Here is a 22,480-nt window from a genome sequence, read left to right as displayed (position 1 = left end):
GTGCCTTTTTTTTTTTAGTAAAATACATTTCAAACTCTGTTCAAACATCTTAATATCTTTATTAAGCAAATAACATTATAAATAAAAAAGTGCATAGAAAAATTAAACCAGTTTAGAAATATGTATACAATTATTTACAAACCCAGGGTTCATTTTGTACAAGATAACAAAGACACATTTCACACACTCATTTTTAAAGTCATTTTTCAACGCATAATTTTTTAAAACAGTTCTGAAAGGTTCCAGGAGATCCACTGCGGTTATGGTAGCAACTGTCCAGCATCCTTGCGTTCTTCATTGCACAGGCAGGTCAGCATAACAGGAGTACTTAGACAGAAATATATATATATTTATATATATATATATTTATAGAGAGAGAATGTTTTCCCAATTTTTTTCCATGTCTGCATTAGTAAATTAACGTCATTTCTGAGCAGCTTGAGGTAGAATCCTTGCTATTTTGCAAAACTATGGGCACTGCAAAGGTCCGTCCTTTAACAGGTTTAGAGATATGACATTTAAAGGCTTTTAAAAATAATAAAAAAAGCCCCATCCTGATTGGCTGGGTGTGAGAAGAGGCCTTCAAAAAAAAAAAAAAAAAAAGAGAAACATGTACCTGGTCCGTGGGAAACGGGGGGGAAGCCCACAAGACCCCCCAAATTAAGACAGAGGTAACCTAAAAGTAGCTTTAAAACGAGGCCCAGCTCAAAACAAGGCCCATTCCTCAACTGTACATTAAGTTTCCCAGAACAAAAAAAAAAAAAAAAAAAAAAACGGAAGAAACACTAACGTCTTTTTCCACATCCATCATTAGAACATGAATAAATACAGGGATTCTAAAGCTTTTGTCTTCAGAGGTGAAAATATAGCATCTGGCCTTTTTTTGTTGCTTGTTTTTTTTTTTTTTTTGATTGCTCTAGGCTATGCTGAACATTTAAGGTGCCGAGTGCAACATCACCATTTGCAGGTCACTACAAAGACACAGCTCTACTACTCCTTTAAATAGACCATAGAACATCAATATACAGTACAGTAGACTACTGAGCACAGACCAGGCGGTGGGTTCACGATGGGGTTGCGCTCATATTTCTCGCCGCTCATGCCTCTGGTGTAATCTCAGTTTGGATCCCAACAAAAACCAGTCTTAACATCAGTTTTGACCTGCAACTGCAGAAGAAGCAAACATCTAGGATTATTGCAAATGTGACCCGCACCAAATTCCGGGTGGGGTGGGGCTGAACATCAGTGCAAGATGTTCCTCAAGAAAAGTGTTCTTTACTGTTATTACAGGGATGGAGACGGGCCTCCGATCAAGTGAACTTGCAACAGCACACGCATATCCCCTCCTCAGATGCAAAGGATTATGAAGGGTCTTCTCCAGCTCTCGCTCGGAGTGTGTTTGTGTTGGGTGAGGAGGACGTGGGGACCCTGAGAGAAGACAAAAAGCCTCAGAGCTTTCAGAGCACCATAGTTACCTTACAAATTAAAGATGGTACTAAAAAAGGAAAAGGAAACAGGAAGACACTGGAGGAAAAAAAAATGAAATGTTCATGCAAGGACATGCAATGTTCTCTCACACGCAAGGTTCAGAGAGGACAAACGGAACGGATGGAAATGAAGTAGCAACCAAGCCAAAAAAAGAAAAAACGAAGAAATGTAGAACAGGATTTCCTGCGCATGAAAAGGGTTGGTTGAGTTGAAATGTCTGAAAATATACAGATAATGGGAAAAGAAAAGTTTCAGAACATTCTAAAATGCTTCAAAAGCTTCTAAAATGTCATATGTTGCAAAATATATATATTTGGCCAGAGGGGAACATCTTGGCAAATAATACTAAACATGCTGGTTAAAAAAAAAAAAAAAGTGTCATGGGAGAGGAACTAGCCAATATATATATATATATATATGTGTGTATGTATAAAATAAATATATATTCCACAAAAAAAAGTGATTTCCTACGTTGTCGTGCATTTCTTTTCACACCTTCTCAGAAAGACAGGCACAGATAAGGTACAAGGGTGACGCGATCACTTGGCCATAATCTCAGCTGCCCACCCTTCCTTCCTAATTGTCCTCTTGCAGTCAACAGTAGACTAAAGAACAAAGAAATTCCTCTCCCTTCTCTCCCAGCCTCCTCCAGCCGTGGACGTCCCACGGCAGCGTCCTCCTGTCCCCTGGCGCGGACTCAGTTGAGGAAGCGGCGGCAGCGCCTCGCGCCGCAGTTGCAGCCGAGCTTGTTGCTCTCGTCCTCGATGGGGAACTTGTAATCGTAGGTGAGCTCTTCACCGCGGTAGATCTTGCGAAGGGCAAAGATGACTATGTGCTTTTGGCCCTCCACGTTGATGACGCGCGAGTAGCAGTTGGGCTCGCAGGAGTGGTTGATGAATCGCGCCGCGTTGCCATGCATGGTGGCGTCCACCACGTCAAAGTCGTCAATACGGAACATGTAGCATCCGATACCCTGGAAACCAAAAAATATAAATGGTTTTATGCATATTTTTACCAAATCAAGTCATTTTCACAGAGTTTATAACATAGTGATAGAAAGACATTTTTTCGGTCAGTTGGTCAGCAACAGAAAAGGCCCTATAGCGAGACGGAGGGACGTGTACACAGGGCTTCGCCAATAGATGCATAGAGACGTCAGGACTGACTGGACATGAATGAGCTCACCGACAGAGTAGATGGGGATTGGAGGAACTTTTTTTAGGTGCCAGAGGCACCTTGCCTCTGCATTCTGGACCAGCATGCTTGTATTGGCTGAGAGTGAGATAAAGAGAGTGACAATAGCCAAACTCTGATGTAATACATCTGTGGAGGACCTTTTCCAAATCATTTGAGTTTAGCAACATTTGTTAGCTGTTAAAACAATTGGTCAGGAATGACACCCATGTGGCTTGACACAGAAGACAAGGTGCCATAATTTGAAAGAACTAGGTCCTAAGATGACCTCTGTTGTTGTCGACCAGTTGGAAGAACTTGATGTCCTCTAGACAGTTTAGAAGGACCCTTAAATGACCTGGAGATTGGATACAGTTTGCAGAGACCACCATTAAAAAAAATGGTGAAAAGCATTATACAATGAGACTCTTACCTTGCCGTCATAGTACTTTTCTCGCTTGTCTGTGAGCACAGAGCGGATGACAATGCCAGAGTATTCGATAACCATTTCTCCCGCATCAATGTTCCTCTTGCAGAACAGCCCGCGCCCGTGTATGGCAGACCTGGGAGACAGAAAGAGACACACTCATCTCAAGCACGTACTAACTAATTTCCTGCTCATGCAGATTGGACGATAGACTGCACCATTGCAGTTAGGGGCAGTGGTGGCCTGGTGGTTAAGGAAGCGACCACGTAATCAGAAGGATGCAAAGCTCCCCAGGTCCCCACACTGCTCCCCGGGTGCCTGTCTTGGCTACCCACTGCTCACCAAGGGTGATGCAATGGTTAAAAGTAGAGGACACATTTTTGCGGCCTGTGCTGTGTATCACAATGACAATCACTTCCCTTTAACTTTCATGAAATGAAAACTGTGACCTTATTTCCACTCACCGGTAAACCCCCACTGCTTCCTTTGAGGTCTTCTCCAGGTGTCTAAAGCGCATGGCCATAGGCAGCTCCAAGCTAGTTGCTCGCCTGTAAGAAAATTTACATTTACATTTAATAGCATTTATCAGACACCCTTATCCAGAGCGACTTACAATCAGTAGTCACAGGGACAGTCCCTCCCTGGAGACACTCAGGGTTAAGTGTCTTGCTCAGGGACACAGTGGTAGTAAGTGGGGTTTGAACCTGGGTCTTTTGGTTCACAGGCAAGTGTATTACCCATTAGGCTACTACCACCACTAGAACCAGTAGTTACAGGGACAGTCCCCCTGGAGTCCACCTGGTGTGACTTTTTTGTTGCAGTTACCTGGTGGATTTGAGTGGAACTTCGTCTTCCTCTTCATCATATGGCCCATCATCTGGCAGCTGCCTATGCTGCGATGCTAGGAAGTTGAACATATCAAAGGTAGACTTCCTAAGGAGGGAAATAAGGAGGGAAAAAAAAAGAAAAAGGTGTGAAAAATGTTAATAGTTTGTCATTTACAGTTAATAGATGAAAGCACGTGGTGACAGGGAAGTGAAAGCAGCTGCCCACCTGACATAGAGCTCAGTGCGGGCGCATCCACTCGGGTTGACAGGCAGGTCATCTTCCTGTGTGGCCTGTTTGTGGAATCGGAAGTTGTGACGCTGGCAGCGCTGAGCGCCCTCCAACTGCTCCACCAGGTATACGATGGCATCATGGAGCATGCCTGCCATGCGAGCGCCACTCATCCCCACAAAGGCGAGCTGCTTCAGATGCCAGGCGGCCCGAGCTTCCTGCACCCTGTCAAGCACTGCCCGCCACGCCACTGTGGAAAGGCACCAATCAATTCTACGCATGCGTCTGATTATTAAACTATGAAACATTCATTGTAAAATCATCGAAACAGAGCAATTTGTTTTATTTAATTTATATAAAACAAAGTACAATTAACTGGAAAGTTTCACAATGCTTGTGATAATGCCAATATTGACAAAACGACCTTTACCCTCTATACTATCAGCCTCCACACTGAAGCCATCATCACTTGTGATCTCAAAGCGGAGGTGGGGATGTTCACGAGAGGGTGGGGCCTCCTCTTCCGAATCAGAAGGCGGTAGCTCATCATCTGAGCATGAAATCACACCTGTGACACCACAAAATCAGATAAGAATGCAAGCTCATTTTCTCTTCACACCTTCTCTGCAGGAGCATTAAGCATACAGAAAAGCTTTAAACTTGGTCTTACCTGAGTATTTGTTCCAGTCTGTCATTGAATGCCGGCCCACATCCCACGCTTGCATTTTTTCCCCACCTCGAGAAGGTGTGAGTCGATCCCAAGGTCCAGGCCTGAGGAACGTCACAGAACACTGCTCTCAGAACTACTGAAACCATACAGTTATAACTACAGAAAACAAACTACTTTTTATGACACATAACCTGACCCAACCCTGTCTAGTTACACAGTAGACAAGAATCACCAGCCGTGCATGGAAAATTCAAATGATATATGCAGAATGGATGCTGATTCAATCTACAAAAAGGGCAGGTGCTGATGTCCGTTTAGTGCTTTTGAACATGACTACATTTGGTGTGTACCAAATTAGAATGGAAATCTATCCATGGACATAAATACACCATAAAGCAATGTGAAAGTAAAAAATAACACATTTCATTAATTTGGTGGCACAGAATATACACTGCTCAAATATAATCAAGGGAACACGCGCACACACAATAAAAAGAAATCTTTTGATTTGAATAAATGAAATATTCGTATTTAACTCCTGGACAGTCTTTGGTGCAACGTGGTGTTGGTAGATGGAGCGAGACATGATGTCCCACATGTGCTCAATAGGTACAAATACCCACTATCAGGATTCAGGTTTGGGGAACGAAAGCACAGGAACTGAGAAGTGGTCTGTGGTCACCATATGCAGAACCACATCTTTATTGGGGACGTCTTGCTAATTACCTATTTAAGTGTTACCTTTACTTTTTTTGAGCAGTTGTATTTTGTGCATTGAAATAAGAGTTTGATGCTTGGTGCCCAATACAAAGATGATGGCAATGTACATGCAAAATGGCCAGGTTTTCGCACACGTTAAGTTAATGCAGCAATCCTCCGCCGTTTTACAAACACAATGTGTATTAACCATCAATCTAATGTATACCTATAACATTTACTACATAATAATGTCTGATTGTTTTACTTGAATTTCTTCTACTCAATTCAAGAAACAGAAATTACTCTACAGCATTTGGTGCTGTTTAATAACTTTCTTTCTTAGAGATGATGATTATATTTTAATATTTCATTGGGCGTGATTTGGATCAAATGAGACAGGACATTTATAACCACCTAACAGATCCATAACCTCTCCAAAAATTCTAATGTTTTTGGCTGCATTTGCATGACTGTGGTTACATACTTCTCCTAAAATGTGGTAATGTAAACCAGTCTCATGATACCAATCTGAACGGTCAAATTAAAGTTAAAAAAACAAAAAAAACAAAACAAAAAAAACTTCAGCCTAACAGTGTGAACATACTGGTATGTACTCTGAATTAGAACATACCTCGTGTTTTCTGAATCACTATTGCGGTCCTCATTCAGCTTCTCCAGGTCCAGGATCCCTTTGACAGTTGGAGTTTTAATGCGAACACCCCCAGACCTGATAACACACATAAACCACATGAACTCAATAAAGAACAATCTACCAGGCAATTTGCAGTATTCATTTTCTGAACTCACTTGGCTGAAGACAGGCAAATTCTGCGTGGCTCTTCTGGTTCATTAGGGAGCTCGTATTCCATAAAATCCAACTTGCACTTCTTAGGGACAACGCGATCAGTAAAGGAGGACACCCTCTTCATCCGGACCTGTGAGCGTGGCCGAGACATAGCAGATGGTGGGGTGGCAGCAGGCTCAGGCTCTGGTTCAATCAGGAGGCCCGGTGGAAGAACTACAGAGCTTAGGGCCTGGGCTTTGCCAACAGTTGTGGGATTGCGAATTGTGGAAGGGCTCAGAACAGGCTGGCCAGACTGGTTAAGATCACAATAGCCGGCCATGGCCTGATTGATTATAGCTTGGGCACTTTCTTCCCGATTTGCCACAAAACTCTTCCCTTTACCAGCACAAAGCTTCCCTTTCGAATCTTGTCCAGAGGTAGACTTGGTCTTCCTTGGGGCGCTGTCTTTCTTCTTCTTGGACTTTTTCACTCCAGGCATGGCACACTCAGAAGATTGGTTTGGATTATTTTGCAACTTTTTGGCCTCTGTATTGGTCACCCCACCGCTGTTATTCTGAGACAGGAGTTGGGTGATCGTTGTTGGACTATGAACAACTGGAGTCACCATTCTAGAGATCGTGTTTGGCACTGGGACCCCGGGGGCCGCTGTCGCTGACAGGTTGCCGGCTGTGGCCAGGGTTGCAGAGAGGGCATTGCTCTGAAGCAAGCTAGCGATCTGTGTGACACAGTTATAAGAGGGAGTATTAGGGCTTGGAAGCTGGAAGGTATTGCTTTCAGGATTTTTTACAAATATCTGACCTAAACGATTGACAAGTAGTACATGTGGGGTGGGATCTATGTTAGGTCCACCAACCTCCTTCACAGTGAGGATAGCATGGCCAGGTAATGGTTGCGACACCATCTGCTGTGGCTCCATAGCTGGACGTGGAGTAGAAAAGTTGATGGAAATAGTACGACCCATAACAGTTTCCTTTTGTGCTGGAGTTGAAGTGTATCCATTGATCACAACAGAAGTTGGGGTTTGTTGCAAAATGGAGTGTATTGGTTGGCACTGGTTTGATGTCTGAGTGGTTATGGACGGAGATGATGCGACTAAGCTAACAGTCGAGACCAGAGGCTGAGAATGAGTTGGGTATACAGTAACAGACGCTCTGCCATAGTTTCCTGTGCTTGATGGTACATTTATGGACATGCAGGTCACACTCCCCGTTGACATTAGTGGAACAGGCTGCTTCAAATCTGCTGAAGTATTTCCTCTGTGTCGAAAGCTCTCCATAGGTGGCAGGGCTGCCTTCTGTTGAGTGTTTGGTGCAGGACACAGTGAAATATTGGCTGATTGGGAATGTTTGAACGCTACAAAGGGAGTCTGGCCACCTGGCTTGCTTGCCAGAGTTTCTGATTGTGGCAGTCTGGAATCAGGCAACCCGGCTGCAGTTGGTTGTAACATGTCTATTTCGGCTACTGGACTACCATTCACTGCACCGCTGAGTGAGATGTCCATTGTTTCTGACAAATGGTTTGGGTAAACAGTTGAGCCATCTATAGAAGAAACAAAATACCCACTATCAGGATCCAGGAAGCTGTCCTTAGTTAGGTCTTCGTTAGGCAGAACATTGTCTTGCACTGGAACCAAATCAGTGAAACATGCACTGGGGGATGGAGAGTCGCACCTTTCAAGAATGAGTGGGGTGTCAGAGGGTAAGTCTAAATTGGTTTCCTGGTATAATGGTGCATTGAGACTTTTCAGATTCCCAGAGAACACTGAATCAGTTTCTTGAAGTGACACATGGTTTTTCTGAACTGACTTACTACTGTAAATCCCATCTTCACACGAAGAGTCCATACTCTGAGACCGCAGAAATTCAGAGCTTGTACCAGAATCAACTGATTCCAGACCCAAGACATCTGACTTTGTTATATGAAAGTTTTCATGGCGAATCTGAAAACTATCTCTGGCTGAATGTCCAGTCTGCCTTCCGACAGACAATGCATCACATCCTAGATTGACTGAATCCATATTCAGTCCATTACTTGTCCTACCCGTTGTAACCTCGAGTTGTTGTGCTGGGTTCTGAACACACGTATTCTTAAAATTCTGAGCATCAGCATTGGCCATGCTGCCATCACTCTCTGTGCCATCGTCAACACCATCAAGCTGAGGAATGGGCCTTAATGAAGGAGAAGTTGGCGCTTTTGGGTCTCTTGGTGCCTTGTGTGCAACCACAGTACGGGAGAAGTCAAAGTAGTTCTCCATGTCCTCATCAGAGGACGTATTACCCCAATCCTCCTTAGAGGATCCAGCACAAGGCACAGTGTGTTCAGAAGCCTTACATTTTCCTCCATCTAGGCCCCGGTCCCAGAAGTCCTCTTGGTTATCCTCGCCCTCCACATCGATCTGAGCACTACAGTTCATGGCCACACCCTCATTCAACAATGTCTCCTCAATCTCAAGCTCGGTTTTCAGCTCAGAACCAACAGCCAGATCCGTGTCCATATGGAAAGGAGTGTAGGAGAACTTCTGTTCTGAGACCAAGTGTCCACCTTTCTGCGGACCTGCCGAGTCCCTCAATGGCGATGTACCGTTTTTTACTGTGACATCAAGTGATCTAAAATTGTGTGGCACTTCAGAGTCTGACTGATTCAAGTCAAAAGGCAGCCGTGGTCTTGGGGAGTGGTGTATGGTTGGTGAGAGGGAGGAAGGGGGACTGCTAATGCCACCTGACCATTGAGGCTGAGGGAACAATCCTGAGGTAGAGTGGGGCACAATTGTTCCGGCACAACGGGTAGTGGAAGCACTTCGAGCTGTAGAGCGAACTGATGAGGTGGTCAAGAGGTTTTCAGTAGCACCAAGAGGAAAGTGTGGGGAAGAAGGTTGTGAAGATTTCGTATGCATGGAGCCTCCAGCCCTAAGGGCGATTGGTCCTGAAGAAGTGCCCAAAGGTGGAGATGCCATATGTTTGCGAGTGCCTGTGTTCTGGGTGTGTGGGCTGTGACGACGTGGTCTGTGAGTATCATCAAGGTCACTGATGGTCAAGATGTGATGAGATTTGGATGGGGCTGCTCCTACAAAAAGTAGTAGAAGAAGAAATACATTTTAGAAAGTAATCTATTGGAAAGCATATGTTTCTATTAACCGAATATTTCTCTCAGTGTGTAATTTTTTTAGCCTCTCTCACCCGGGGAAGGCAGTGGTCTAGACATTCCTCCAGCTGGCCTTCTAGTTTGGGCTAGTTTAGGCCGGGCTCCAGGGTCTGGCTTAGCAAAAAGGGATGTGGTACTGGCTTCACGTGGAGGATTAGGAAGGGGCAGACCCAGACCTAGTAGCTCTAAATTTATAGGGTATAAAAACAAGAATAAAAAAATTTATTAGTGTACAGTAATAAAACATTTGATTTTGTTTTACATGTTTTGAAGACGTTCACCTGACTGGGGACAGGGGCTGTGGGCTATTGTGCGATTGTCTCCTTGATCTGGAAGCTCCTCCACAGGCTTTTCCTGAACGGTTGGTCGAACTTCACGAACTCTACAAGTGTACTTGGACCGATACAGAGGGTTCACAGTGCTCCAAAACCAGCGAGAGCATCTAAGGCAAAACATTTACAATTTAGCACAAAACTAGTTCACAACAAATCATTGTACATCTTTAATACCAGCATTACATGTGAAAATTATTGACATATTCATCTCTTCCTTCTTGGTCTACTGAGTAATTGTGTGATTCATAGTCTGAAAAGTATGTTACTAGACTATGAAAATAGTTCTAATAAGCAACCCCACCAACAGAAAAAAAAATGTATTAAGATAAATATACTTACTCATAACCAACTGGGTAGAGCTTTCCTTGACAGGTTGACAGCTCAGACAGCTTGCCAAGCTTGCTGACCTCTAAAGAGCCTGGTGAATGAGAAACATTCAGAAAGGTGAGACAAGTGATGTGTGAACAAAATTAAGTTTAGAAGGGAAAAAAAAAAAAAAAAAAAAAAAAGCTGTAAATAAACACACCAATCATTAGGTTTATAGATTCTGGCTCAAGTCCAGTCAAGAACTTCCTACGCAGACTGATGCCCTCAAAGTCCACATAAACCCTACGAAGAACTTCAAATCCCTGCCCGGTGATCATCTGAAGAAAGAAAGAAAAAGAAAAAAAACGTATGAACACAAAGCACTTTTTAATTCACCAGCATCCATTACGCTAATGTTTTACTTTTCCACTGATGAGGTCGCGATGTTTGTAGCAGAAGACCCTCTTGTCATCTTGGAAGACACAGTTGCGGGAACGGGCGCACATGAAGTGGTAGTTGCTCTGGCAGGAGGTCAGGCAGCAACCTACTGTGGCCCCTGTCCGGTTACAGCGCTCACATCGCTGGTGAATTAATAAGAGAGTGACGGTCAGCAGTGTCAGCCTCGGCAGGGGAAAAAAAAAAGCTGTCCGAGAAGCTGTAGACAGGTTAGACTGCAGCATCATCATGACATGTGCGTACATGTTGGGCGGGGGGAGAACTTGCTTACCATGAGTCGCCCTCTGGCTACAGCACTATGAACGTGCATTAACGACCCGTTATCTTCTTCAAACACCTCGGCGGACCACATGGAACAGTTCACATGTGCCCATTCGTTCTGACCAAGGTAAAGCAATCTTCCTGCCTCCTGAAAGACAACAACACAAAAAACCCAGTAGAACAGAGGGGTGCTGGTTAGTCTGGGTGTCGACGGATAAATTCAGATAAAGCAGTAAATTCCAGAACTGCGACATGCAGAAACCACTGCTGAACAACAGAATAATTACTAATTTGCATTTACATGAAGAAAAAGGGGGTGGCAATATAATTGTTTGTTGTTGTGTCAATATGGTGTGTCTGCACATGTGTGGAAACTTGTTAAAACTATAATAACAATGAACATGGATCACATTAATGGATTACATAACAATAAGACATGATGGTGTCACTTACACTGGACTTTGCATCCCCATATTTCTGGCATAAAGCACATTGCCGCTCATCATCCTTGGTCCACATGGTGTCCAGATCTGCTTTACATGGACGGCCAAGCTTCCCTTGATGAGGTGAAATGTGCAGAGTGAAATGAAAATAACATTGTTCCAGTGTTCCACAGTGTTCCAAATTTCTAGACTTTGTGAAAATACCTCTCATATTCAGACTGGAAGCTCTGTTCCGTGGATGAAACTTGCTGCTGAACCTGTGTATCTGGAGAGTGGAGCGGTGCTCCTCTTCTGTTTTGAGCTCCACCTGGTTGCCACTCAGGTCCACCGGACTCCCCAGCCCTTCCCGTTCGCGCCACTGGGCATACACATGCTCATTTGTTGGGGGCATCACTGCATGTGACAGCATGCCACTGAAAGGACAATGGACATCAGAATACAGAGAAGATTAAGACAAAATGATGCCAAAATCCTACAAAACACAATCGGTAGCATAATCCAGACATAAAAAAATTATTAATGGAGACTAGACCTACATGTGGAATTATTCCCATTAAAACAATAATAAAACTTTCCAAGCTGGCTGTCCAGAGAGGAAATTTCTTGGTATGAGCTTAAAATGAATGTACCACAGAGTCCAAACTTTTTACTGGTAAATAGCACTGAGCTCTAAAATAAATAAAGAAATAAATAAATATATGTATGTATGTATGTTTTTTTTTTTTTTTTTTTTTAGAGCTCAGTGCTATTTACCAGTTTGGACTCTGTGGTGCTTGTGGAGACTAAGACTGAGTCATTATGAATAATTAAATGAAAGAAACATGTTTTGTATTTTTGTGGGTTTGCTGAACTGGTTTCCGCCCCCGAGTTGCCTCTTTTTATTGTGTGTTATTGTGAGTCTCTGTTCAATTACGGTTCCTGTTCCTCACTGCTGCATGTCATGTTACACTTTGTAACCATTTCGTGGTTTTGTCACCACCTACTCAGAATATATAAATAGATCCTGCAATGGCAACAAAACCATGCGGATGGCACAAATATTTTAGTCTTATCTACATAAGACTAAGATAGATTCATACACGGAGCACATTTCATCAGTAGGTTTCACTGCTGTGCTGCTGTAGGATGATCAGTGGTCCATTTCCAGGGGAGAAACCTAAAAAGCCAGAGAACCTTCAGCAAACATTAAATAAGTGACTTACTGAGGAAGGTGCTTGGACCGTGGTTCCCAAACTTTAGGGTCTTGGCTGTTAAACCAGTTAAAAACTTCCTCCATGAGCTAAAATGACAAAATAAGTATGTAAGATTATGAGTGAAAAGACTCCATATGACCACTCGATAACAATTATTAAAAAAAAAAAAAAAATACCAGCAATACTAAAGTAACAACGTTTTTGGATAAAAGCGTCTACCAAGTAAAGTAAAGTTATATGTGCATATTTTTAATAGTTTTCAGCCTGTGGTGTCAGAAAGCCAATCTTCAATTTAAAGTAGAACGTAATCTATGCAGCTGGAAAGAACAAAAACCATTACCGTTGTAACAAATTGTTGTTATTTCCAGTTCTAGATTAATAGTCTTAATGTAATAAAAAAAAAAACCCTCAGCAGTGATGAAGCATCATTTCCTGTTTAACGGAAATAGCCATGATGTCAAATGAACAAGTTTCTAAGGTGTGAACTGTAAAATCGTATCTGTTGAAGCGTTTCATCTGTTAGATGAAACTTATGTCCTGATTCAATTCAAGATTAACCGTTTCCAGTGAATCATTTGAGAGTGGATCTTTTACACCATCCAATTAATACTTTTAAATATCATATACAATTTTCTATGGCTAGTGTACAAAGGATCTGTGCTAAATCTACAAACCAAAGGCTCTCTTGCATGATGGGGAGTAGGGGAACATGTAAATAATCCAAATTCTCTATACAGGATCAAAGGAATTTATATAAACGAACAGATAAAACACGAACGAAACATGCTCTGTAATGACGTGATAGGCGTGGGTTTGAAATAATCCAGAATGAGGAAGTAACAGCGTGAGAGCTGTCAATCATCAGCCTCTGCACATTTTAAACCCAGGTTATCAATAAAGCTCACATTTTATGTACCAGTACAAAAATTGTGGTAAAAGGACAATGTGCTATTTTGAGAAGACAATCCACCCCTACATGCACAACACACACACACACCTTTAGGTAGTAAGAGCGGGCAAGTGCAGTAGGCCTTTCATCTTCAGGTAAGGATTCCTCCTCCTCCTCCAGCTGCTGACGGATGACCTGCACCACGTCCTCGTGGAAGGATTTCTGCAGTCAGGATGCACCGAGGTTAAAATGTACTCGCAACAGGGCAGACTAATTCCAAACGAAGGGGCCACACCGACTGGCAACTTACAAGAGTTGTGTAGAGGCCTTTGTCAAACTTCTTTCCCACCGCACGAAGGTCACAGGGAGGCAGGTCTTCTAGGTCGCTTTCAGGGTCATCATGAGGTAAGCACTGCAGAGGGAACAGGGTACATTTTTAGATTACAACTAAAGTAAAGACTGCGGTCTTTGTAAACTCTTGGTGCTTAATCAGGGTTCAAGTGAGCTTTTTTTGTAATTTCAGCTAGATACACGTTAGACGGTACATAGTGAAACGGAAAAACATTTCTCCTCTTTGGACTGAATGCTAAAAATAAAACCAAAACGTGCCTCAACAAAGTGTTAACTGAAGGGTGTGCACACTTATGCAACTAGTTTGTTGTATGGTTTTTATCCGATTTGTTTGTTATACAGGACGTAAAGGCCACATCTGTCTGCCAGAAGCTCCAGAAAGGGCCGCAGATGAAATTACATCATGCCCTGGTCTCACTCTCACTCAAGGTAACGTCCAATCACTGTTGTGCCTATATCCACTCGTCTCTCACTGTTGTAACTGGAGCTGAGCTGCAAGTGACATGCAGAGAGGGAACCTGTGAAGGAAAAAACAGGCTGGCTGATAGCTCCGACCCACCACATTACACAGCTCAACCGCAGAACACGACAATTGAAAATACCATGGCAATTCAGATAAAAAATAGAAAATAACCTGCATATTGTTCCCTTTACACAAAACATGTGGACCGAACATGTCACAACTCACTAACTTTACCCAGCAAGAGAAAGCCTGTATGTAAACTCAGTCAATGCTGCTGCACCCGTCCCCTGGAATCACGGGCGTGGCAGCGACAGAGAGGAGGAGGAGGAGCGCTGTTTGGTTGTATTTTCATTCCGAAAAGTCAGTTCGGAAAAAAGCATCAGCATCAGTAACCATCGGCTAGAGCAGATGGCCTATAATACACGCCTACAAACGAAACAGGGAGAGAGAAAAGCTGCCGTGTCAATTCCCTTGTAAATAATTTTCTTGCCTTTCTCCTGATTTGATTTCACAATTCACATTCCAGGTCCCTCATTTATTTAGGGGAAGTGTTGGCCTAGCGGCTAAGGAAGGGGCCCTGTAATCGGAAGGTTGCCAATTCGAATCCCAAACCGCCAAGGTGCCACTGAGCAAAGCACCGTTCCCACACACTGCCTGTCATGGCTGCCCACTGCTCACCAAGGGTGATGGTTAAATGCAGAGGACACATTTAATTATGTGCTGTGCATCATATTCACTTTACTTTTATTTTTTTATCTTTTGTCTTTCCTTTCAGTTTTCTTTGTTCAATGTGTTGTTCTACCTGCAAAAAGTTTTTTAAGAGAACCGCGGGTTACCGTCACACCAATTAGAAAAATGTATACGCTGTCGAACTGTGTATACAGTTCAATCTAAACTGAAAACACATCCGCTTTCTCTGGCCTTCTGTTAAAGTCCCAGACACAGTGTCAATTATTAAGTCCACTTTATCACAGTCCCCCTGTTAAGCACAGACAGTGTTAAATGTCACCCTAGTTAGGCTGTCCTAGTTAGGGTACACCATGACACCGGACTACACTCTGGACTTCTCCACCTCTACAACTGTAGGACTTTTTCTCTTCTTGGACAAATCATCACCAACCCTGCACTGACACCACTTGCAGGCTCACTCTACACTCACTCTTCCCTCTCTGTATCACTCCTTCCCAAGGTTTCTCCCTTTCTTTTTTTCTCTCTCCTAGAGTTTTTTTTGTGTGCAGAAGGGTCAAGTGTGGGGGTGTCAACTGTAGGGCCTGTCAAAGCCCATTGAGACATGCTGTATGTGAGTTTGGGCTATATAAAAAATACACGTTGTTTTAATTTGGCCTTATCCAATACATATTTTTTGAATCCATGGATCCCTAGACAAAATATGTGGTCTTGAAATGCTCAGTCAAGCCACCACAAGTGTTGCCCTTCCTGTTGCAAATGCTTCAGATGCAGTTAATAAATAATGACAATTTGGCCGGCAGCCTTGTGAGCGAGGAGTGAACATTCTCAACACTGACGTGAGAATTAATGCTCACAGTAAGAGTTTTTCCAGATGTTCAGTGCAAAGAAGTCAAAAAACGACTCTCCTCATGTTCTGTAGCACGTCGGTGTGTTGCACATGCTCACCTCACCGCAGGTGACCAGGTGCTGGCTGAGAGTGGAGCTGAGCAGACAGGCCAGGACTTTCTCCACTCCAGCACGGAGCTCCAGCTGGAGCAACTCCCTCCACGCCGCCCCGTCGTCCTCCTCGGGTTTTTTACAGTGCGAGTGTTGGTTGCACGGCTGGCATGAGTAGACCACGCTCTCTGGTAGGCTGGACAGAATCTCGTACAGGTCATCTGAGTACAAAACAACAGGAAGAGTCTGAGCGATAATTCATCAGTCTTGCTCTGGGAAATAAACTCGGAAAATCCCTAGAACTTCCCCCAGACTATTTAAACCACAGTTGTTATTCAATCTTCTGTGGGTTATGGCTCAAAAGCAAGCTGGGCTCACTGTCAGTGAATAAGACAATATATTCTCATTTAATAATAATCTCATATAGAAATATTTACACAGAGAGACAACTGTGGTAAATATTAGCAATTTATGATTATGCAATACCAGACTACCACAAACTGTAAATACTGTTGCGAGCAGCTGCTAGAATGGCCAAAGATCTCCGTTTAAATGTGAACCTCCATTAAAAGATGTCTCTTGCTATAAAGACTGCGCCAAATAAACGCTCTCCGTAGTCCTGCACTGTGCGTACCAGTCAAACCTTCACATTTCGCGTGGACCCAGTGGTTGCACGTGGCGCACTGCATCATCTGGCTGTCATAGTCGCTGTCCTCATAGCACTTGAAACAGATTGTGCAATAGTTTCCTACAGAAACAGAAAAAGAATTAACAGGACTGCACTCACGCTATGCATATTAGATCACTTTTAATGCTAATTAAATGTTCAACAGCTCCTCTTTTTTTTTTTTTTTGGCCATTCTTATTACTGAATTAACAAGTCACACCCAAACAACTACCTTTGACAACCTGGTGCAAACTAAATAAGCATGTATGGAATGCGTTCGTACCCTGGTCGTACAGCTTGGTGCAGTCGGGGCAGAGGCCCTTATCATGGTTCCAGTCGGTGTCCCAGCTCTTCCCTGGCGTCACCCCACAACTCCTGCATCTGATGCAGGTCATGCAAACCTGAAAAGCAGACCTCACTCAAAACAAACCTCCAGGCAAAGAGCCGTAATAGTGTTATTTTTACGAACAATACGGTGGAGACTGTTTAAGACACCTGCCCACTCCTGACTTCCCCGTGTTTCAGAACTGATGTTCTGCTATGACTGGGCAACAAAATAAAACTACCAACAAAACTGCTCAACAATGGTTAAAATAAAACAATAAAAACGAAAAGGAATGATACAATTTACAGATGTATCAATTATATAGAATTAACATAAATGCAACTGACTGACCATAATAATTGTAGGGAAATTTGCATTAATGGCTTTGACTGTGATTGATAAGGTCAACTTTATGAAGCGTTCTGTGGTGAATTTGTAGACCATAAATGCAACATACCCAGGTCTTCTTGCGTTTGTTGGGTTTGGGATAGTTGGGTCCCAGACAGGAGGGATGGTAGCAGTTCTGACACCTCTCACACTCCAACAAGGGCTGTCAAACATTCACAAGACAACAAGTCAGGACTATTAGTCATATCTGTCCTGGTTGTACTTTATCAGGCTGAATGGTGCAAGATTAGAAAGACAAATCGAGATTTCCACAAGATCAGTTCATTTTCATTGGCACGGGAAAGGAAATTCCGAAATTCAGACAAATTCAAAGCAAGCAGAGTGTGCGGCACCTTGGATTGTTTGTTCTTTCGGCCACAGACGTGGCAGAACTTGCAGCGACGACAGCACCAGTTTTCTTTGTTCTCCTCAGTGGGTCGCTCGGCTGGTTCCAAGCAAAACTGGTGGAAGGGTTCGCTGCAGACCTGACAGTGCAGCATCTGTACAGAGAGGGGAAAGATTCAGCATGTGACTACCCACCCACCCACCCACCCACACCCTTCAATCACACCTACAGACAATTTAATGTGGCCAGTTCACCTAGAGTTCACAAATGGTAGGAGGAAACCGGAGAACCCAGAGGAAACCCAACTCCAACTCGGCAAGACCGACAGTGTAAGTCTGAAACTGGCACGGTCAGGGTGTTGTCACGATGCGCCCCGAGACCATGGCAGCGAGACTGACAGACTATAGTAGAGTTGAAAACACAATTCAGGGGGGGGTGGTGAATTTGATCATTTCTCTGACATATTTTGTGCTGATGACCATGCACATGGTGGGGGACCAACTGTGTACCATTTTTATTGTTGTTTAAGCAAAAAAATTGTTAATATATTCTATTATCCATAGTACTATCTACTATGTGGATGTTACCTGTCTGGTTTTGAATTTTCATACCGGTGTGTGTGCACTGCACTCTGATTGTAGTCTATTAACCCTTTAAAAACACATTGTGACCATGCAGATTATTGGCCCTGTTGGCTTGCCGTAGTGGAGGGACAGAGAACAGTGCGCCGTGGTGGCCTCATAGGAAACATAAGAATCATTATTATTATTACTACTACTACTACTACTACTACTACTACGTAACAGGCTTTGCTACGCAGGTAAAGTCATGTGGTCTTGTTCTTTTCATATTAAGGCACATTAACACAAACTTTTTTAAAGGTCCACTATTTTGAAAATTAAACTTGGTGAGATTATTGAACATTAATAGGAGTTCCCCTAGCCTGTCAATGGCCCTGCAGAGGCTAGAAATGCTGATCAGTGTAAAGAGTGCTTTGGTCCTTCTGCTTCGCTGTTCAGAGAGTGGCAGCTCAGACGGTTGATCTGGAATTTCTCCCCTTATGTCTTATGCTTTGCCCATCCAGAGAATTTCCCACCCCTCCCCACCAACTGTCATGGCTTGACAACATGCATTGCAGTTGCTCTGTGACTGGATTTAGAAATTAGCCCAAATGTATTTTATTAGTTCCGTCCAAGGCTGAATTTCGGAAAGAGATTTCAGATAAAGTATTAGGGGACCAATAAGACCGATATAAAACCAAAAAATAAATTCATAGGAGATCTTTAAGAAACACTTTTTTTTATTATTCCTTCGTTTGTGGAGTTGCCTGGATGGATGGTGCCCTTAATACTTGCCTACATTGCCTATGCCACCGGACAGCCCTGCGGTCAGCTTTGCCGGGGCTGGTGGCTGACTACGGCTTCATTGTGCCGGTGGAGATAACAGGTGGTCCTGTAAAAGACCACTGGGTTGGTGACCCATGGACACGTACATGCCAGGGACCAAACCACAAATTAAAGTCTCTTGCGCTCTCCCTTCACTCACAGGGATGTGCACAATCCCAGAGTTGCCGTTGGCAGAGCACGAGCTCTGGAGAAAGCCACCAAATTAACCCCCCCTACCGTTTTTTTCCCCACCTGGTTATCCTAGTAAACTGCCTCTCTGTGGTGTGTTATATCTTGTCTGTGGCTTTATTCCTATTGTCTCCTGCAACAATGTTTTGTTTTAACTTTGACAGACAGGACCGGTCGAAACAGGACGAAGTCTAGTTGATGGATCAACTACGTTTCCATTGGTACTCTGTCTCAGAAAGACAGGCTCCTCATTCCATGTTAGGTCTGCATGCCTCTTTTCACCCTAGATTGGTAGAACACCTACATTAGGTTGAACTAAAAGGACTGATTTTAACCTGTGTGGACTTATAAAAAAATCTCTTATTAAATCTGTTTCTGTCAAAGGTTAAGTAAAGGCATGAAAAATGATCACTACGATCATTAGGACCTCTATAGGAACCATGGGAACATGATAAAGTTCTTGGACCCGGGTTCAGCTCTGTAGGATGCGCTTTAATCTCAGTCCAGTTGTGTAGTTTAACAGCTTGTGCTGTGGAGGACCTGGCAGGGCCCTTCAGAACGCTGCTGACTGTTCTGTGGCATTTCTTCTGCTTCTGTCTGCAGTGCAGTCACAAGTTGTGGCTCCGCCCTACACGTGTAACCATGTTCTGTTGTTCTATGGCCGATGTGGTGTTTCCTCTTTTTGAAATTTTTATGTACTGTAAATAGTAAATCACAGAATAAATGTGACCAAGAGCTAGCCCTCCTCCTGTTGGCCTTTGGCCATGTTAGCTTGGCACATATAGTTAAGTTCAACCTGTCACACACTTTTGTCACCTTCTCCTGACCCCTAGTCAGGAACATGACAGCATTCCTACCTGATGCTGCCCCTTGCTGGCACACAGCAAACACACTTGCTCTGGCATGAGGGGCACTGAAGTCAAGATGCTCATGCCTCCCATCTGCCAGACGTTCTGCAGATTACAGTCCTCCTGAAGGAAGAAGGGGGAATATGAGTGAAACCAGGCAGGAACCCAATACTCCCAGGCAGATCATGTCATTTATGACAAAAGAAACACTGAATTCCAGAATGTTCAACTCCAGGTTCACCCTGTTCAGCATCTTTTAATATACGATACATGCCAAAAGTTTGGACACACCTTCTCATTCAATGTGTTTTCTTTATTTTCATGACCATTTACATTGGTAGATTCTCACTGAAGGCATCAAAACTATGAATGAACACATGTGGAGTTATGTACTTAACAAAAGTGGAGACCTGACCTCCACAGTCACTGGACCTGAACCCAATCGAGATGGTTTGGGGTGAGCTGGACTGCAGAGTGAAGGCAAAGGGGCCAAAAGGTGCTAAACACCTCTGGGAACTCCTTCAAGACTGTTGGAAAACCATTTCAGGTGACGACCTCTTGAAGCTCATCGAGAGAATGCCAAGAGTGCAAAACAGTAATCAGAGCAAAGGGCAGCTATTTTGAAGAAACTAGAATATAAAACATGTTTTCAGTTATTTCACCTTTTTTTGTTAAGTACATAACATAACACATGTGTTCATTCATAGTTTTGATGCCTTCAGTGAGAATCTACCAACGTAAAAGGTCATGAAAATAAAGAAAACACATTAAATGAGAAGGTGTGTCCAAACTTTTGGCCCGTACTGTATATTGTTCTTCAAGTGTATGTGTGGGTATATGTAACACTGCCCTCTTTTGGTAAAGTAAATTTACTGCAAGGAAAAGAACCATCCAGAAAAATCCCCAACAATTCATTTACTCTTGATACTGTAAACATAAAAAATGACATTTTGTATAAGATACAAAAAGTTTGGCCGAGAGGGGGAACTCACTTTAAAATCGACCCGGATCTTGTGAGAGGGCTTTGACGAGGGCTCCCTCTCGCGCTGGGAGAAGCCGTTGACCAGAGCAGCCAACACACTGGGTGGCGTCTGCTCTGGGGGACTCTGGGAAAGGAGGAGGAGACGGACATCAGTTTTTGACTTGTCCCCATGTGCCGCCGCCTCCACCACTGCTTGCCTCTCACCACCACCAGTCTGACCCACAGGGAAAGCGTCAGCTCGGGGCTCGACAGCCATGGGCAGCCTGATCTCAGGCTCCAGCTCCAGGGAGGAGGGGAGGTTCTCAATCATCTGCAGCAGCAGCTGCTCCACTGTTAAGCCGCCATCAGCTTTGTCCCAAGTATCTAGTGGTCCTGCTGCTTGCTGCTGCTGCTGTACCTGCGAGGGACAGGATTGCTAGGTCCAAAAAAAAAAAAGTGATAAAATGTTGCCGAACACATCTTCTATCTGAGAGAAGAAAGAAAGGACAGACAAGACCTCCAAACAGGTGAATGTGAGAAGGAAGAAAAAAAGGAGCAGAAGTGAAAGTGAGGGGAGTGAGATGTGCACGTCCCCATGTTGTCCACCTAAAAAGAAAAGCCCAGAAAGAGTGCCATCTTGTGCTGTTAATTTCATAATTAAGGTCTGTGAGACACAAGTCGAGGCTCACTGTACAACCAATCAGATATCAAGGCTCTGTACATGCCACATGCCAGGGGGTTTCTCGCAATATATTATGAAATGTGTCCCATTCTAAACCAATCAGAGACCATGAAGGGCGGGGCTGCCTCTGATTGCCCGTGGTCCAGATATTCCTGTATTGACTGAAAGCGTGCGTGCTGCAGTCGGACAGAGAGAGGAGAGTAGCCTGTCAGACTGACAGAGTGGATGTAGCCACGGATTAGAGCTTTAATCAAACCTTAAAAGTTAGACCCGAGCCCGACAAGTACAGGCCAACATGGCTGTACCAACATGCTTTGCGCATGTTATGGGTCTTTTGGAATTTTTCTTTCCATGGTAAAAGTTTTTTCCCCACACCTCAGACTTTGCTTTCATAATTGCCAGAAGCTAGTTTCTGTTTCACCGCCTCGGCTACCATTTTAGCACTAATTACGTGATGGAAAATTTACAATGCACAATGCATGGATTAGGAGTGTGTATTGTCGAGGATCTCACGATATGATACGTATCACGATACAAGGATCATGAGACAATTATATCATGATACATTGTGATACTGTACATTTTGCGATATTCTACAGTTCACTGAAAGATTTAAAACAGACCTTATTTAGTTGCCATGTACGATCGGTGTATTAGTTACATTAATAACTCAGCCAAAACAACATAACTCAAACTGATTTTTGAAGTAAATTTGTATACAAAAATATCCATATTTGATGTACCGGTATCATAAAATATCATGATGTATTGCCTATCAATATTGCCTATACAGACAGCAATTTAAAAAAAAAGTAAACCTGTACAAATGCCTTAGTAAATGTAATGCCGTTGAAATTTTGTGCACCTAAATGCAAAAAAACGAACCAGTGCAAAAAGATAAGATACAT

At 43.4% G+C, this 22,480-nt stretch overlaps 1 protein-coding gene across 4 annotated transcripts in view; it reads right to left on the bottom strand.

Moving 5' to 3' along the window:
• Positions 1-39: 39 nt before the first annotated feature.
• kmt2bb (lysine (K)-specific methyltransferase 2Bb) overlaps positions 40-22,480 on the bottom strand; it is a 35,240-nt gene continuing 12,799 nt past the window's right edge. Inside the window, exons 11-38 of one of the 4 annotated variants that reach the window (XM_028979233.1) lie at positions 21,135-21,326; positions 20,922-21,035; positions 19,939-20,052; positions 17,515-17,661; positions 17,232-17,324; positions 16,733-16,850; positions 16,417-16,530; positions 15,792-16,003; positions 13,653-13,754; positions 13,451-13,564; positions 12,463-12,539; positions 11,465-11,673; positions 11,271-11,374; positions 10,828-10,965; positions 10,523-10,681; positions 10,321-10,438; positions 10,134-10,212; positions 9,741-9,901; positions 9,495-9,644; positions 6,321-9,381; positions 6,145-6,240; positions 4,815-4,915; positions 4,575-4,712; positions 4,142-4,394; positions 3,914-4,021; positions 3,553-3,636; positions 3,095-3,224; positions 2,186-2,461 (exon numbers count right to left, since the gene is read on the bottom strand). In XM_028979233.1, the coding sequence (XP_028835066.1) occupies positions 2,186-2,461; positions 3,095-3,224; positions 3,553-3,636; positions 3,914-4,021; positions 4,142-4,394; positions 4,575-4,712; positions 4,815-4,915; positions 6,145-6,240; positions 6,321-9,381; positions 9,495-9,644; positions 9,741-9,901; positions 10,134-10,212; positions 10,321-10,438; positions 10,523-10,681; positions 10,828-10,965; positions 11,271-11,374; positions 11,465-11,673; positions 12,463-12,539; positions 13,451-13,564; positions 13,653-13,754; positions 15,792-16,003; positions 16,417-16,530; positions 16,733-16,850; positions 17,232-17,324; positions 17,515-17,661; positions 19,939-20,052; positions 20,922-21,035; positions 21,135-21,326 (6,762 nt within the window). Of the gene's footprint in view, positions 2,462-3,094; positions 3,225-3,552; positions 3,637-3,913; positions 4,022-4,141; positions 4,395-4,574; positions 4,713-4,814; positions 4,916-6,144; positions 6,241-6,320; positions 9,382-9,494; positions 9,645-9,740; positions 9,902-10,133; positions 10,213-10,320; positions 10,439-10,522; positions 10,682-10,827; positions 10,966-11,270; positions 11,375-11,464; positions 11,674-12,462; positions 12,540-13,450; positions 13,565-13,652; positions 13,755-15,791; positions 16,004-16,416; positions 16,531-16,732; positions 16,851-17,231; positions 17,325-17,514; positions 17,662-19,938; positions 20,053-20,921; positions 21,327-22,480 lie in introns of all 4 variants that reach the window. The other 3 variants (XM_028979231.1, XM_028979232.1, XM_028979234.1) reach the window with 3 other exon arrangements.

The sequence above is a fragment of the Denticeps clupeoides genome, chromosome 5 (assembly GCF_900700375.1).
Source record: "Denticeps clupeoides chromosome 5, fDenClu1.1, whole genome shotgun sequence".
NCBI lineage: Eukaryota > Metazoa > Chordata > Actinopteri > Clupeiformes > Denticipitidae > Denticeps > Denticeps clupeoides.
Note: the sequence above shows the minus strand (reverse complement) of the source record. Positions and strands in the feature narration are given on the sequence as shown.